The sequence below is a fragment of the Chlamydotis macqueenii genome, chromosome 9, assembly GCF_036417535.1.
Source record: "Chlamydotis macqueenii isolate bChlMac1 chromosome 9, bChlMac1.mat, whole genome shotgun sequence".
Taxonomy (NCBI): domain Eukaryota; kingdom Metazoa; phylum Chordata; class Aves; order Otidiformes; family Otididae; genus Chlamydotis; species Chlamydotis macqueenii.
Genome location: NC_141564.1, coordinates 10,759,141 through 10,774,831, shown reverse-complemented (window position 1 = coordinate 10,774,831; position 15,691 = coordinate 10,759,141). Strand labels below are relative to the sequence as shown.

At 60.8% G+C, this 15,691-nt stretch overlaps 2 protein-coding genes across 3 annotated transcripts; one reads left to right on the top strand and one right to left on the bottom strand.

The window, feature by feature from the left end:
- Positions 1-218: 218 nt before the first annotated feature.
- Positions 219-10,920, top strand: TSPEAR (thrombospondin type laminin G domain and EAR repeats). Of its 2 annotated transcripts, XM_086754821.1 has the most exons (13): positions 3,086-3,247; positions 3,334-3,572; positions 3,699-3,789; positions 4,179-4,335; positions 4,758-4,889; positions 4,950-4,963; positions 5,238-5,259; positions 6,151-6,428; positions 7,336-7,522; positions 9,347-9,576; positions 9,859-10,046; positions 10,393-10,494; positions 10,767-10,920. In XM_086754821.1, exons 1-13 carry the CDS (start codon positions 3,086-3,088, stop codon positions 10,918-10,920), a joined length of 1,956 nt encoding a protein of 651 aa, XP_086610947.1. The 2 variants fall into 2 exon arrangements, with proteins under 2 accessions (XP_086610946.1, XP_086610947.1); XM_086754820.1 differs by lacking the exons at positions 4,950-4,963; positions 5,238-5,259 and adding an exon at positions 219-312 and having other exon boundaries at positions 3,027-3,247; positions 6,196-6,428.
- A 1,316-nt stretch (positions 10,921-12,236) lies between these two features.
- Positions 12,237-15,547, bottom strand: LRRC3 (leucine rich repeat containing 3). Its single transcript, XM_086754727.1, has 2 exons — positions 15,304-15,547; positions 12,237-14,000 (listed from the first exon to the last, which is right to left on the bottom strand). The coding sequence occupies exon 2, from the start codon at positions 13,996-13,998 to the stop codon at positions 13,135-13,137; it is 864 nt and encodes a 287-aa protein (XP_086610853.1). The 5' UTR covers positions 13,999-14,000; positions 15,304-15,547; the 3' UTR covers positions 12,237-13,134.
- Positions 15,548-15,691: the final 144 nt, after the last annotated feature.

The following is a 15,691-nucleotide window of genomic DNA, read 5'->3' as shown; positions in this document are numbered from 1 at the left end:
CGATGCCCACGCGAGGGGACAGCACAGCCGGGGCTTAGCACCCCAGCGCTGCCTGACGTGACGCGTCCCCAAAGAGACGGACCTGCGACGGGGTGCTCCAGGTGGTCCCAGGGGCTGACTATGCGAGAGGGGGGCTGAGCTGAGCGACGTCTGCCCAGGCACGGGGAGTGGAGGGCAGGGGGGTCCCGGTGGATGGACCCCCTGAGGCTAGCCCCCCGATGTCGGCTCTGCTGCTGCTCTGCGTCGTCCTCCTCCACTGGGCCACTGACGGGGGCTTCGTCAGGGGGGACAGGACCTGGCAGCACTGCACAGGTAGGAGTGAGGGCTGGTGGGGGGAGCTGCGCTGGGAGGGCGATGGCAAGGAAGGTGCTGGCCGTGCCGGGAAACACGCCAGGACCCGCGTGCTCCCATGGGCAGCATCTTCCCCACGCTGCCAGGGCAGAACCCAGAAAATGTGCTCGATTTTGGGGGATGTGTGGCTGCTTACAGGGTGCCCAATGTGGGGCAGCCTCTCCCCGGCAGCCCAGCTCTGGGGTTTGGGTGCCTGGGTGCTGGTGGACACGTGGCAGGATGTCTTGGGATGCCTTGGGTGCTGGAGCTGCCAGCACCCTGCCTGCACCCATGGGCAGCGGGTAGCAGGGTTGTCCCTTTGCCCGCAGCCCCTCAGTGTGGCGTGGTACCAGGCAGCAACCAGCCCTTCTTGGTGCCGTGGGGAGAGCTGTGTGCCTGTCCCTGCACCACGAGCTTTGTCCCAGCGTCTGCTGGCCCTGGGGACCGACGCGCAGGGAGCGGAAGGGTTGGAAGGAGAAGCAGAGGATTGCCATGAAGTCCCCCCCGGAAAGTCCCTCCCGCCCGGACTCTCCAGGGCTCCCTGCATCCTGCCAGACACAACATACCCCCTCTCGACAGCAAAACCTCCCAGAAAGTTTCCATCCTGCTGCCCCCAGCCAAGGATCTGGCAGCTCCCATGGCATTTCCTGTAAGGAAGTGCCTAGAGCAGCTCAGGCCAAAGAGGGTCCCCGTCCCCTGCCTCTGCCTTCCCACCCCCGTCCCCATGCCACGCTATCCCCACCGTGGGCAGTGAAACTTCAGCCCAGTTTGGGGGGCTGCTTGGGCCCAGGCTCGGTGTGCTTGGGGCTTGTCTCGGTTTGGTGGCACCTACATTTATGTTTTATTACAGCCCGGCTGGCGGTGAGAAGGAAGCTGAGAGGGATCAGAGAATTCCTGCCCACCGCCTCCTCCCACAGATGCTCTGGTCTCTCCAGACGCGTTCCCTCTGACCCCATGCAGCCTTGACGGGAGGGGTCCCGGGGGTGTCGAGGCCCCAGTATCAGCACATTTAACTGCTCCTGCATCCCTCCTGCTGGTGCCTGGCCTCGGCTCCCGGCACAGCCCTGATGCCGTCCGGCTGCAGGCAGCTACCCCACAGAGCAGGCAGCTGCCGGGCGCCGTGCTGCCCGACCTGTGCCGAGAGCTCCGGCTGCTCTCCTGGCCGTTAAGCGCCCGCTCTGCTCTGATCGTGAGCAGCGGCTGATGCGGGAGGCAGAGTGGGACACTCATCTTTAGTTTTAGGGATTTGGATTTGGTTTTAGGATTTGGTCCCCTGGCTGAGCTGTCCCGTGGCTCGTCCCAGCCACCCCAGGGCAGCTGGGGGCTCCTGAACTGCTCTGCATATCCAAGCCTGAATTCAGCTTGTGGTTTTTGCTGAGAAAAACAGGAGCTGATCATTCCCCGAGTCATGCATTTCTGAAATAAGTCGTTTCAATTCAACCTCCTCCATCAAGGGTTTGCTTTAGGAGCAGCTTAACACCAGCGAAGGGGCAGGCAGGAGGGATGCAGAGGTGGCAGGGCGGGAAGGACCTCGTTGGTCTCCCTGCTCCGGGCTGGATGGAGCCACTCAGGCAGATTCCTCCTTGCTGTACCCATCTGGGTTTGGAATGGCTGGGGATGCCTGGCGGGGGGGAAATGCCTCCCCTCTCCAGCTGGTTTGGATTCAGACACCCGCCGGTCCAGCCTTGCTCAGAGCTCCCTCTCTCCTAGCTCTCCCCCTGTGCCTCGGCAGCCGGGATTTATTAGTACAAATAGGAGCTAAAAGCCCAGTCTCACCGGGGATGGGACAGGCAGGGATTTTTCGGTCTGGCCAAGTGCTGCTTCATCCTCTGGGCATCTCCGCAGAGCCCCTCTGCCCTTTGCTGCAGACCCCGCAGTCCTGCCCGCGAAGCATTCAAAAACAACAGGTGCCAAGGCGGAGAAGCGCCCGCCACGGGTACAGCCCTTCCTGCGGCTGCCGGCACGGGGCTTGCCGAGGCGTCGGGCCAACGGCGGCCCTGGCACGGTGCGGTGGGGACGGCTTTGCAGTGCCACTGCGCAGCACAGCGCTGTTCCTCGCCTGGGCCATGCCCTGCGGCTGGGCGCGTCGTTTTCTCCTCTGGGGAGAGGATAATGATTTAATGAGCGGTTTTGGTGCCTGCCAGGGGAGGGCAGGGAGTGTGTGTGCAGTTAGGGCTGGGTTGGGAGAGCCTGGACCAGGGCTGGGGCGGGGAGCACCGTGCCCCACTGCCCTGGGGTCGGGCGGCCGCCCCACGAGCGAGCCTGCGGGTGTCGGATCCCTGCCCGCTCTCCTGGCGCCGGTTGCGGTTGCTGGTGCCAGTGGATCCCTAGGAAGCTGGCAGCAGCCTGGGGCTGTGCAGCTGGCAGTTCCCAGCCCGGGGTCAGCGTTTGGAGCTGCGTCACTGGGACAGTTCGTGCGGGTGAATCCACACACTTGGTGTTCCTGCTGTGGGGATGGAGATGTCAGCCATGGTGCCTGGAGGACAGACCTTCCCCGTGTCCCTGGAGCAGGGGCTCGGAGCAGACCCCGGGGAGGGGTGCCGTGGAGCGCTCCGGCCAGTGCTGGAGATGAACTGGCTGCCTTGAGCAAGCCAGGTGGCAGAGCACCCCACAGCGAGGCGGGGACTCCATCCCACAACAGGACAGAGTGGGATGGCTGCCGCTGCCGTGACGTGCTCCGCTGTCTCTCGGCACAGACCTGCATCCCCTGGACATCCTCTCAGAGGTGGTCCCTGCCGGCAGGCTGGCCCGTGGCATGAGGGTCTTTCAAGTGCAGGGAGTGCATGGCTTCCAGCTCGCCGCCTCGCCGCCCCGTGCCCTGGGCTTCCCTGCTTCCCGGCTCTTCATCCACTGCGACCGCTTCCCCGAGGAGTTCTCCATCATCGTCACGCTGAGGGTCCTCAGCATCCCTGCCAAGGTAAGCGCTGCCAGCCAGGCACGGAGCGGGCACAGCCCAGCCCTGAAGCTAACGGCGTGCGGAGATGAGTCCGTACCCTCCCGCAGAGAAACGAATACATCTTCACACTGATGGCGGAGGAGACCCCCAGCGTGCTGGTGGGGCTGCGCTACGCCCCTGACAACCTCCACTTCCTCTTCTGGACCCAGGAGCACGCCGGCGGTTGGCAGACCCGCATCACCTTCCCCAACGTCTCCCTCTCTGACAATCAGTGGCACACACTCGTCCTGGCCGTCTCCGGCCAGTCCTTCTCCCTGACGGTGGACTGCAGCATCTCCAAGGATGTGTAGGTTGGGGGTGGCAGCGGGGGGCTGCGGAGGGCTGGCAGGGCCATGTTCCTCCACCAGCATATCCTCCAGCCACCAGCAGACGCCATGAAGTTGTCCCCTGCCTCTTCTCTGCCCGTTCGCAGGGTGGGGGAGACGCCGTTTCCAGCCTCTCTGTCGGTGAAGAGAGCCAGCTTCTACCTGGGCAACAGGAGGAGAAGGAAAGGCGCGTTCACGGTAGGTGCCCCATGGTGTGAGGCTGCCCGGGGCTGCTCGTGGCTGGCCCTGGGGTGAGCTACAGCCCCCTCTCAGCCCCGTACGCTGGCAGGGCTTGGGCCACGGCACGGTCTGCTGCTGGGCTCGGTCCCCGTCTGGCTGTGGGCGTGCGAGGGGCAGTGCTGGTGACTGGCACCAGCTGTTAAATTGCCCAGGATGGAGATGTTGGTGGGCTGGGCGTGTAACAAGGATCTAACAAATGTACATGAATCCCGTGGAGGCTTCCAGGGCCCAGGAGGGAAAGCAAAGAGGAAGAGTCAGGAGGGAAATTCAGGGCATGAATCACCTACAGTTTCAATTTCTTGATCTTGCTGGACTTGCTGTCCATCCTGCTGCTCCTGCTTTCCTAGGGCTTGCTGAGACAGCTTGTCCTGCTGCCAGGAGCCGATGCCACCCCTCGGATATGCAACGCCGTGAACTTTAAAGTAGCGACGCTCTCTGTCCCCACTGTCCTCCAGGATCTCCCCGCCAAGCCAGCGAGCAACGAGGTGCTGAAGTACCCCTATGGTCAGTTACTCCCCATGGCGTGGGCTCCCTTGGCCACCTTCTGCTCTTGTTGAGGGAGGCTCTTTGCGTGGGGCTGGGCATGGAGCGGGAGCGGAGGGGAAGAGGGTCTCCCCAGCACCTTCTGTTTCTCAGTGTGTGTGGTGGGATCCCTGTTCAAACCCCCCTGGATTGCTGGAGTGCCCCTGCATGGGTCCCTTGGTAGCACCGGGCTCGTGCCAGTAGCCCCACGGGTGCCATCCCCCAGGATTTTCTCAGACAGTGAATTCCTAGCTTGGTGCTAGGACGCCATTCCCCCGTTTGCTGGTGCCCATCATCAGGATGGGACAGGGACATCCAGCCCTCCCTGTGTGCATGGGGATGAGCCTCGCTGCTCCTACACTGCATGCACTAAGGGGTGTCTGCCTTCTCCTCTCCGTGCCCAGAAACCGACACGAAGGTGACCCTGGGCTCCCGTCCGCCCTGCACCAAGCAGGAGAAGGCGCAGTTCTGGTTCAACGCCTCCCGGCGAGGGCTGTACCTCTGCAACGGCAGCGCCTGGATTTCCATGCTGGAAGGTACTGATGTGCAATGCGCTCTTGGGGATGGAGGGAGGGTCTTGCAGAGGAGGAGCAGAGATTTGGCTTTGACAGCACTTTTAGGGGGGAACCAAGTCAGGCAACAGTGGAATGAGGGGGCCAGAGTGTCCCCCTGCCTCTGCCCTGCTTGGCTGGGCTTCGCTTTGCTCTCGGTGCCCACATTGACACTTCTAGTCCTGCTCTGGATTCAAGCGCTTCTGTGAGCCAGCTCCCCGGTCACTCACACAGTGCCTGACTTGTCCATCCACCTCATCCATGTTGTCTGTCCCTCCTGGGGCTTCTCCAGTAAGGAATGAGCTCCCGGTCTGTTTGAGCAGGACAGCTCAGCCCATGGAGAGCCACACCTGGTGTGCTCCCTGCCACGGGATCCCAAAGGTGCAGGTGCTCCCAGTGCTGAAGCACTTGTGGGGTGGGCAAGAAGGAGCAGAAGGACTCATCAGCTGCCGGAGATACCGGACGGAGTGATGGGAGGGTGGTGGAGGCAGGTCGTCGTGTCATCTCAGCTCTCGTGGCCTTTGTGCAGAAAATAGTGGGACAACATTGGAGCAGCAAGGTGGCAAAGCAACCAGAGCCTGGAGGAATGGGCGTTATTCGATGGTGAAATGGATTTCACCCACTGGCACTCTCCCACTTGCTCCAGGCAGTCTGCCGAGGATCCCTGATGACTCCCACAACCGAGCCATCCTTCTCCCCTCTCCCAGGGTTTTTCTTATGCTGGTGCCCCCGTGGTGGGTTTGGATGAGCCATTTGCACCCCACAGGAGCTGGTGGTGGCTGGAGTCCCCATCCTTCCCTACCTCTGGAAGTCATCAGGATTGGCATCTTGTCCTTGTTTTCCCAAGGAGACCTTCTGCTGGGATCTTGCTGACCTGTGCCCCTTGGTGCCACCAACACTGGCCCTTTTGCTGTAGATCTCTTCCTCTCCTCCTCATTCTCTTTAGGATAAATGTATCAACCTCCTCCATAAGAAGCATTCAAAATCTGTGGCGTGTTGTTCTTCCCGTCTCCCGGAGGAGGCTTCCTGGCAGAGCACTTTCCAGCCCTGCCCTCCGCCGGAGAACAGGCAGGCGTGGATGGGGCTGGATGTGCTGCTCAGTGAGACGGAGTCAGACCTTTTACCACCCCCTCAGGTTTTGGTCCTGTACCACCAGCGACACCAGGACCTTTCTTTTCCCTCCATAAAGCAGCAAGTGCTGCTGAGCCAGCTCTGCTATGTAATGTGGGGCACCTCTCCAGGCAAGGTCGTCTGCTTTCAACCTCACCCCTCTCTTTTTGTGGTTTCCTAGTCAAAGAAAGGCTGGACTATGTGGAAGAGTACCAGAACCTGGTGACCAACTCTGAGACCATGGGTGTCGAGGTCTTCACCATCCCAAAGGTGGGACTGTTTGCAGCCACTGCCAACAGGCACACGCCCCCGGGATCGGCCATCTATAAGTGGACCGAGGGGAAGTTTGTGCCCTACCAGAACATCCCCACCTACCAAGCTCAGTCTTGGAAGTATTTCACCATAGGGAAGAAGGTAAGTCTGCCTGGAAGGTTATCTCGGTGCCTTCATATTTCAGATCTGGGGATGCTCCTTCCCTGGAGGGACCTGGGACAGGCCACCGCTGAGGGTGGGAGGTCTCTATCCTTGGGGGACAAAGCCCCAGGCTGGTTCTGGCAGGGTCCTGTGCTGGGCAGGAGGCAGGAGGCCACCCTGTGACTGTTTTCTGCCTGTGGGCTGTGTCCCTGTGCTTCTTTATGGCCCAAACTGGGGCATTACCTCTGGCACTCCATACGAAACACGCAGGAGTGGTGGAGCCAGCATGCCACACCGCGTGCTCCCACGAGCTCAGGCGTGCTCCCCAACTTGCGCAAGGCCGTCCTTGATGCTGCATGCCCATCCCTGATGCTCGCAGGGGATGTTTCTTGGTCTGGAAAATGTTTTGTCTTGGGGAATCATTATAATCATTATTGTTGTTACCATATCTGCGATTTTTCTTCTGAACAACCTTTCCTTACAGGGAAGGTTTGGGTTTGGTAGCTCGGACCGCCCTCCCTCGCCAGCCCGTTTCACCAGCACAGCTGTGCTCCCCGTGTCCCGGGCTGGTGGGGCAGGAGTGGCCGCAGCACGGCTCTCCCTCTGCTCGGCTCCGCGGCTGTGGCTGCGAGTCTCGTCCCTGCCCCGGCTCTGTGTGCAGCAGACACTGCTGCTGCCATGCACAGAGACCCCCAGGGGCCACCGGGGCCCTGTACCCTCTTTGGGTGCACTGTGCTGTTTGGGAACCCCTGCCAGCCAGGGCCATCTTGCCCCACACCGACCATCCCGGTCCCTGGTCCCACATCCCATGAGCTCTTGCCCCCACCCATCCCCGTCACCCTGCCTGTGCTGGTCTGTGCTCCTTTGAGAGGAGAAAACCAAGATGTCCTGGCTTGTTGTTTTTCAGATCTTCCTAGCAGTGGCTAATTTTGAGCAGAATGAGAGGGGTCAGGAGTTCTCTGTAATATACAAGTGGAGCCGCAGGAAAGAGAAATTCATCACGTACCAGAGGATCACCACGCACAGCGCCAGGGACTGGGAGGCGTTTGTCATTGAGGGAGAGGCTTTCCTCGCCGTGGTCAACCACAGAGAAGGTACTCAGCCCTTGTGTCCCCTGCCAGCCCAGATCAGCTGAGGCAGGTGGCCCTGGGGTGTCGCCGGGGACCACGGTGCCCCACTGCAGGCACCCTGCTGCAGAGCATCCTCCCGTTGCCATGGAAACATTGCAACTCCCTGAGCATCCTCTGCCAGAGTGCAGGCAAAGCTGGGGAGTCAGCGCTCAGAGCACGGTGTCCCTCAGGAAGCCTGAACCCTTGCAGACTCTCATTTTAGCAGAGAAACGCATGCAGGGAAGTGGCTGACACAGTCCCCCTCTGGGTTTCTGACAGCGAGGGACGAGGACAGGAGTGGGGACGGTGTCTTTGCTGAATCTCTCTGCTTCTTTTCATTTGTTTCTCCAATGCTGCGTAACATGGTGGAGTGGTTTGCAGGGGCTGAGCCTTTTTAGAAGCCAAAGCCTTGGCCTTGTGGGCACGCAGTAAGTGTGGGGGCAGCAAAGTGAGAGCCTGCTGCCGTCTCTCCCTCCCTGGGCACCAGGCACATGATCCAGCCTCATTCACCTCCCAGACCATGAGTTGTTCTGGGTTGGGGCATGCACCTCTCATCACGGGGGATGAATGTGTTGATACCACAGCCCTGGCTCTCCGGGATGCTTCCCGCCTGGATGCAGGGCCAGTGGGCTCCTTCCCTGCCATCAGGGCTGGCTCCTGGGGCATCTGCTCCTCTGGCACAGGCTCAGAGCTGATGGCAGGTCGCTTGGGCATCAGCTGCCTGTGAGCTGGGCTGGAAACTCCCTGTGTCATCTGCTGGACCCCACCACTCCTGTGGCAGTGGCAGCAGAAAGGTCCCTTCAGCGGCCGTGCACATCATGCAGAGGTTAAGGCCATCACGGCCAAGCCAAACTGGGGATGGTCCCCTTAGGGGGTGGTGGAGGGTCAGTCCCTGAGGACCCTATTCTCCCTGCAGCCCTTCTTGCCAAAGTCTGTTCCATTATGATGAGAATTACCCATAAACCCATTAAGATGTGGTTCTGCTGCTGCTCAGCCACAGGAAACACTCCCCTCCTGTCCCGATGAGGAATGGCTCTGGGTGGAGGGGATGTGCCAGGCTGAAGGTGCAGAAAAGTTTTTAGCTTCAAGGCCAGCTGGGTCCTGCACAGACATGAGGTTGAGATGCTTGAAAAGAGCCCAGGAGCTGGATGGAGCACATGCTTTGGTGCTGGTGGACTCAGGGGCAGGCTGCGGGCTGTGGCATCCCCTCCCTCACTCTGGAGTTCTTACCGTAAGCGAGGACCAGCACGTGGAGGCCCCTGGCCAGCTCCAGTGCTCGGGAGCTGAGCACAGGGACTTGGCAAAGGAGCGCTGAAAAACATCAGTGTGGTGCCATTCCAGCTGTGACCTCCTCCCAGATGTGCGAGCTTGTGTGCCAGGGGTGACAGCAGCCCCTGATGTCAGTAGCTATGGGGCTCAGCCACACCACGCATGGCCGTCCCGTGGGACAACTGGCAGAGCTTGGCCACCCCGGGATGCTGGTGCGGTGCCTCTGGTGTGGGAACACAGCTCCTTCCTGTCCCTCCTTGGCCAGGGGCTGCCGCGAAGCTGCCACCGCGCACCGGGGAACAGGTTGCCAGCGTGTTTGATGGGGGTGGATGGTCTAGAGAGGGATGGAGGCCCTAGGGAGGGATGGAGGCCCTAGGGTCTCTTCAACTGCTTCATGGAGAACAATCAGTCACTAGCAAACTGCCTTGCAACCTACCAGCAATTGTTTGCGTAGCTGGACCTGTTTCTGTGTCTTGTTTCTCACATGAGCCAGGTATTCCTTCTCTTCATGGTGGACATCTGTCTGTCTGTCTCCCCCAGGGAACAACCACAACATAGACAGCGTGATCTACAGGTGGAACCCTCGGACAGGGTTGTTTGAAACCAACCAGACCATCCCTACCTCTGGAGCCTATGACTGGGAATTTTTCACCATCGGGCCTTATTCCTTCCTGGCTGTGGCTAACACGTTCAATGGCACATCCACAAGGATCTACTCACACATCTACATCTGGCTCAGTGGCTCTTTCCAGCTCTTCCAGTCTATCCTGGTAAGGCCTGGCCAGTGATCAAACTCTACTCCTTGGCTCCCCCTCTGGGTTTAGATAAGCCAGGGAATTTTTACAGAGGCAGATGCTCTTTGGGTAGCGATTGTTTCCCACTGATTCTGCCATAGGGACTGATGGAGTAAGGTTTATTTTTTTCCTTGGAGGGTTTTAGGAGTGGGTGACTTCCTCACCGTGCCTCCAGCAGGTCCCCCCACAGCTCGCAGCCTCCTTGGCTTGCAAAGGGTTGTCCAAGTCCAGCTTGTCATGTGGCTTCCTTCCCCGCAGACTTTTGGTGCTGCTGACTGGGAGGTCTTTCGTATCGGGGACAGAGTCTTCCTGGCTGTGGCAAACAGCCACAGCTATGACAGCGGGATGCCAGCACCCTCTAACTTCTACGCCATCAACTCCTCCATCTATGAGCTGAACATCACTGCCCAGATGTTTGTCAAATTCCAGGATGTCCTCACCTACAGGTACCTGTGCAAAGAGTCAAGGTGCTCCTCAGTCCCCGGCCTTCCCCTGCGCATCCTGGAGGGTTCACGCAGGCTTGCATGCTGCTGGGGACTGAGACTGCTGGGGAGGGCCCAGGTGACAGGTCCTTGGCACCAAACTTCAGTGGGAGCTGGGAGAAGGCCCTGGATTTGGGAAGAGGGGTGGATTTCCTTTCAGGAACAGCCTGGGAAGAGCAGGGTTTTCTGTGTATCATCAAGGTGGCAGAAATTGGTGTGGGGTGGGCTCAGCCTCGCGGACACGGAGCCCCTTCCCCAACTGGCCCCAGAGGGGCCACCTCACCTGCCCGTCTGCTTGCTTCATCCCCAGTGCCCTGGACTGGGAGTTCTTCTCGATGGGAGATGACTCTTTTCTGGTGGTTGCAAACTCCTTTGATGGCTTCACCTTCTCCGTTAACAGCATTATCTACAGGTACTGCTCTGGGAGGAGGGCAGGCATGGGTGGTTGGGTGATTGTTCCCAGCAGGAATGACCCTGCTGGGAGCCCAGCACAGGGACAACCTCTGTGGATGCTGGTGCGTCTGCCCAGGGAGGACAAATAGGACTGCTCCCTGTTTCTGGAGAGGTTTTTGGGCAGGAATGAGAAGCCTCAGTGAGGGCCATACCAGCCCCATGGCTTGGCTTTCCTGCCACCTTTCAGGTGCTCAGCCCGTGCCCCAAGAGCTAACTGCCCTCCCCGTGCAGGTGGCAAGGCTATGAAGGCTTCGTAGCGGCTCACCACCTCCCCACTGTTGGCTGTAGAGACTGGGAGGCATTTCACACCGCCGAGGGCTCCTACCTCCTCTACTCTAGTGCCAAGGAGCCGCTTTCCAAGGTGCTCAAGCTGAAAACCACCTGAGGGGGCTGAGATGTGCTCAGCTCATCACCAGGATCGGGGCAGGCTGGGCATCGAGGTGAAGACGGACCACAGTGCCCGGGAATGGCTGCAGCATCAGGCCTGTGACCAGCTGGTTGTGTGCTCCGCGGAGGAGGAGGAGGACGGGAGCTCCAGAGCTCCCTGCAGCCTTGTCCGAGGGCTGGCAAAGGGGCTGTGACCCTGCTTTGGTGCTGTTTCTCCTGGGCAAGCTCTCCTGCCATGCTCCAGAGCCACATCCTACCCAGGGTGCCTGGCACCCAGGCACTTCTCCGGGCTCACCGGAACGCCGATGCTTGGAATTCTCCAGCCAGGAGGGACCCAGAGCTGCCACTGGTTGTGGACAGAGCTCACACAAACCAGGGAAGAAAGAGACTGAGCAGAGTGTGTGCTGCCGGGTTGGGCGCGTGGCTGGGGGAGGAAAACTGGGGGAAAAGGTGGCTTCAGGCTTGGCTCTGCCTGCCCAGTGTCTGGGGCTGCGATGCTGCTGAGGACCCATCTGGTTCCACATTGCACGCCACGCTTTGTGTCTGCCTTTGGTGGCCTCGCCACCCCATCCCACTGCTGTGGGTGCCTGCCCACCCTCCCGCTCCGCCGTGGCCCGTTTTGGCTGTCCTCACCAAGTGACATTGTGTGTATTGTACAAATCTGTAGATGTGTGCAAGGACCGACGCTGATCCTTGCACCCCTGTACACCGGTTTGCGACTCCTGAGCAAACCTGCTGTGCATTGGGACCAGTCCAGCTACCACGGGCATGGGAAAGACCCAGACCTGCTCCAGGTGAAACCGTGGCCTCTTTTTTTCCTCACCTCTGTCTGGGGGACTCTTTTGCTTTACCAGAGCTCTAATAAACTGTGTGCACCCAGCCTTCATCCCACGCGCAAGATGCAGCTACCCACTCAGGTACCCAAAAAGCCATCCCCAAGCGAACTGGTGCCACGTCCGTGGCCATAGGTGGCCCGCGAGAACAAGGTGGCCCTGAGCACAACGGGGGGCTGGGCTGAGGGTGCCTCTCTGCCTCCCCCACCCGGGACCCTCTGCCTCTCCCGTCTGGCTCAGAGTATCGCTCAGACTTCCCCGGCCCCAGGTTTCCTGCTGGGACTGGGCCACCCACCCCAGCGCTGGGGAGCCCACAGGAGGTGTCAGCCCCCCCCAGGAAGGGGCTGGGGGGGGTCACAGCCTTAGCTACCCGTGGCCCAAGCCCAGGATAGCTGCCACGAGCAGCCCCTGCAAACCTCCCTCCTCCCCCAGCCCAGCCGTGGCTGCAGCTGGCTCTGCTAGGAAGGACCGTTTCTTGTTCGGGAAACAAGGCAGAACTTTATTTGCTTCCATCACACGGATCCATGAGCGGCGTCTCTAATTTGGCCCTGAGAAAGGGAAGATAAGGTGGGATGTACAGCCAAGGTGCAGAGGAGCCATTTGGCCAGCTGGCCCCTGCTCGAGGCAGGCTGGGGTGAGGGTGGTGGGGATGTAACTGCATGGGAGCCGAGCTGGTACACCGAATTTAGGCTTGTCTGCTTTGGGAGAGATTGAATCAGGACAAGCGCAACCCCCTCGAGCACCACCGCCCGCCCTGGATGCCCTGGCTCCCAGTGCAGCACAAACCTTGAGGGCTTGTCCTGCGTGCGGGGCTTTATTGAGAAATCAGAGGTTTGGGAGATCCCCTCCCAGGTTGCGGGTGGCAGGCGGAGGCTGCTGAGGTGCCACGCAGGGGCTGGGGCCAAGGTCCTGCTCTCCGCAAGGCTGGTCCCTTGCTGAAGCCAGGACGGGATGACCCCAATGCACAGAGCGCCCCGTCCCAGGTTCCAGGGACGTCCTGGCCCCACGAGATCCCCCATCCTCGTCTGTCTCTCCCTAGAGGCTGGTTCTCTCCAAACCACGTACACCACGAGTGTGTGGCTGGGGCTGCTTCCCCCCCCCCCCACCAGCTCTGGAAGGGCGAGAAGGGGTCTGCGTGGGGGAGGTTCCTCCCCGGGAACCTGAGCTCCACAAGCAGGTCCACGTGTGGGGTGTCCCCGGCATCCCTCCTCCATGTCATTCACTCACGCTCAGTCCAGCATCGCTAGGGAGGGACGATGTCAACAGCGCTCATTTGCAGGACGGGAGCAAGCACTGGAAAAAAATCCCGCAGAGAAGCTTTGAAGCCCACCAGGCTGCCGTTGGCTCCCTGGAAAGGAACAGGGTGTCCCAATCCCATGCTACAGGGCAGTGCTGGTGGTCTCCACGTTGCCCTGGGCGCTCGGCAGTGCCTTCAGGTACTCCACGTGCTTGCAGGTGTCCTCTCGATTGTGCCGGACATAGCAGATGACGTAGACAATGACCATGGCGAACCAGCCGAACATGGTGATGAACATGGCCACGTCCGTGGTCCTCTGACGCACGCTGCAGAAGTTGACGCCAGCATCCAGGACCTGGAGCAGTGGTTTGCCCACGTACTCCTGGCGTGGGGCCGTGTGGCAGGTGATGTCCTGGACAGAGTCGGGGTCCAGCTGCGCCTCCCACAACACCTCCTGCAAGGCACACTCGCAGTGCCAGGGGTTGTTGGCCAGCCGGAGCTTGGCGTTGAGGGCCAGCAAGGCCTCCTTGGGGATACTGCGGATGCGGTTGCTGGAGAGGTCAAGGGTACGCAGCCCAGCAGCCACCCCTTTGAACGCCGCCCTGTCGATCTTCTCAATGGCGTTCCTGGAGAGGTCGAGCTCCTCCAGGTGGGAGAGGTGCCGGAAAGCATTGCTGGGGATCCTGGTGATGCTGTTGGCGTCCAGCTTGAGGAACACTGCGTCTCTGGGGATGTCCTTGGGGATCTCTTCCAGGTGCTGGGAGCTGCAGAGGACGGCCTTTGCCCCTGCCCGCTCCGTGCATTGGCAGCTCGGGGGGCAGGAGCTGCCCCAGGGGATGCAGAGCAGGAGACAGAAGAAAGCCTGGGCGACGCTGGCTGCCGGCGCGCTCGTGAGGGTCATCTTGCACCCGGCCACCTCCGCGTGGCTGGTGGCCATTCCCCGGTGGCTGCAGCAGCTCCTGCGCAGCAGGGCGGCTCCTCTGCACTCCCGCAAAGCCTCTCCCATTGCTGGCGGGGAGCGGTGGGCGACACGGCACGGCGTTATTTCCTGGAACGCCGCTTACCTCTCGCGTGCGCTCTGCCCTGGCGAAGCGGTGGGAGGCTGGGCGCAGGAGCACGGAGAACGAGGGTGGAGTGATGCTGACTGCCACCTTTTCCAGGGCAGCTTCGTTTGGCTCGAGATTATCTAGACCTGGACATAGAGCTGCAGAGATTAAAAACCCTTCCCCCTCGCCCCCATCTCAGCATGGACCACCCCCCCCGCCAGGCAGACAGAGGCAGAGAGGGCTGCAGGATGAGGGTGTGGAGCCGGGCGCGGCCCGGGACCCTCTGCCCCAGCCTGCTGCCGATTTCCACGTGGGATGCGGTGATGTGCTGCGGGAGAGCAGCAGCGGTAAATTCCTATCTCACCAACTCTGAGGGTTAAAAAAAAATGATGAGTCAGTCTCCCCGGATCATCACACTGCCTTAATCACCACCGGGGTTTTAAATGAGGAGATGTGGAGTTCTTTTGCTTTCCCCATCTGGTCCATGAGCTGTACGAGCCCCGTTTCCAAGGGGTTTGCCAAAGCAGGGATTTGGAGGTGACTTTGTTTTTAAAGTAAACAAAGTTTAACAGCCTGACTCCAGGAGACGGAGCTTAGGAGAGTAAAGGGAGTGATCTGGGAGACCCAGGGGCCACCCCAGCCCTGCTGAGGATGAGGCAGGAGGTGGAGCAGATGAGACCTTCTTCCCTCTGCCCCTTGGTGCTGCTCACACCCCTTGGTCAGGCTGCGGGGGGGCGGGGGAGATCCCCGTAGAGGGGGGTGGGACCCTGGCAGGCTCAGAGAACCTTCACCAGGAATTACATTGTCCGTGGTGACCTCCTGAGGAGACCAGGTGGGCACCCAGTCGTTCTCCCTCTGGTACCAGCATCCTTCTGATAATGGCATCCCCCTGCTAAAAGCATCCTTTAGGCACCAGCATCCCTCAGGTGTGATCAGCCTCAGGGGACCACTCGGGGATGCTTCCCACGGACCTACCTGGGCCGTGGGGCTGTGCAGTGGACTCTTGCAGGGGGGATTAAGCCTCACTGCCCAGGAACCCCTCTGGCCCTACAAATGCTGCCAGGGTCTGCCAGCCGGGTCTCTCTGGGGGAAGCAAGGATGCCCTTTGCAGCCGAGCCCGGCCCCCTCCCTGGAAGGGCTCTGAGGGGCCGCAGTCGCTCCAGCTGGACCCTGGGTGTGTGGGGGTGATGCCCAGCCCCAACCCCACGCCTTTGGCCCTCTGCCTCCCCTTCCCCTGCCACCACAGGGTCCCGGGAGTCCCTTACCAGCTGCAGCTCCAGTTGTGACTGCGATGCAGGGAGGACCAGAGGGTGCCAGGCGAGGAGACCGCTGGCCCGGGGCGGTGGGAACACCCAGGCTGCACAGTCACGGGTGCTGTGGGCGAGCGGCTGCGTGGAGCCCTTTCGTGCTGTAACTGAGTGATGCTAATTGAGTTTCAGCAATTCCTCTCAGGCTGCGGTTGCTGCTCGCCAGCTCGGGGCTGCAGGTCGAGAAGCTGATGAGCTGCGGTGAGGCACGATCGCCTCTTCCCTCCCCAGCCATGCCCCCGGCCTGGCCCTCCCTGCGCCTGCGCTGGCTCTCGGCACAGCCCAGCGACGGGAGACCACGAGCAGCCATCAAGCAGGCCAAGAACAGTGGGAGAAGGTGCTGTCC

Coding starts and splice junctions, on each gene's coding strand:
- TSPEAR (XM_086754820.1), top strand. CDS start 219: ATGTCGGCTCTGCTGCTGCTCTGCGTCGTCCTCCTCCACTGGGCCACT. Junction 6,429..7,335: donor ATTTCACCATAGGGAAGAAG/GTAAGTCTGCCT, acceptor GTTGTTTTTCAG/ATCTTCCTAGCAGTGGCTAA. Junction 10,047..10,392: donor CAGGATGTCCTCACCTACAG/GTACCTGTGCAA, acceptor CTTCATCCCCAG/TGCCCTGGACTGGGAGTTCT.
- LRRC3 (XM_086754727.1), bottom strand. CDS start 13,998: ATGGGAGAGGCTTTGCGGGAGTGCAGAGGAGCCGCCCTGCTGCGCAGG.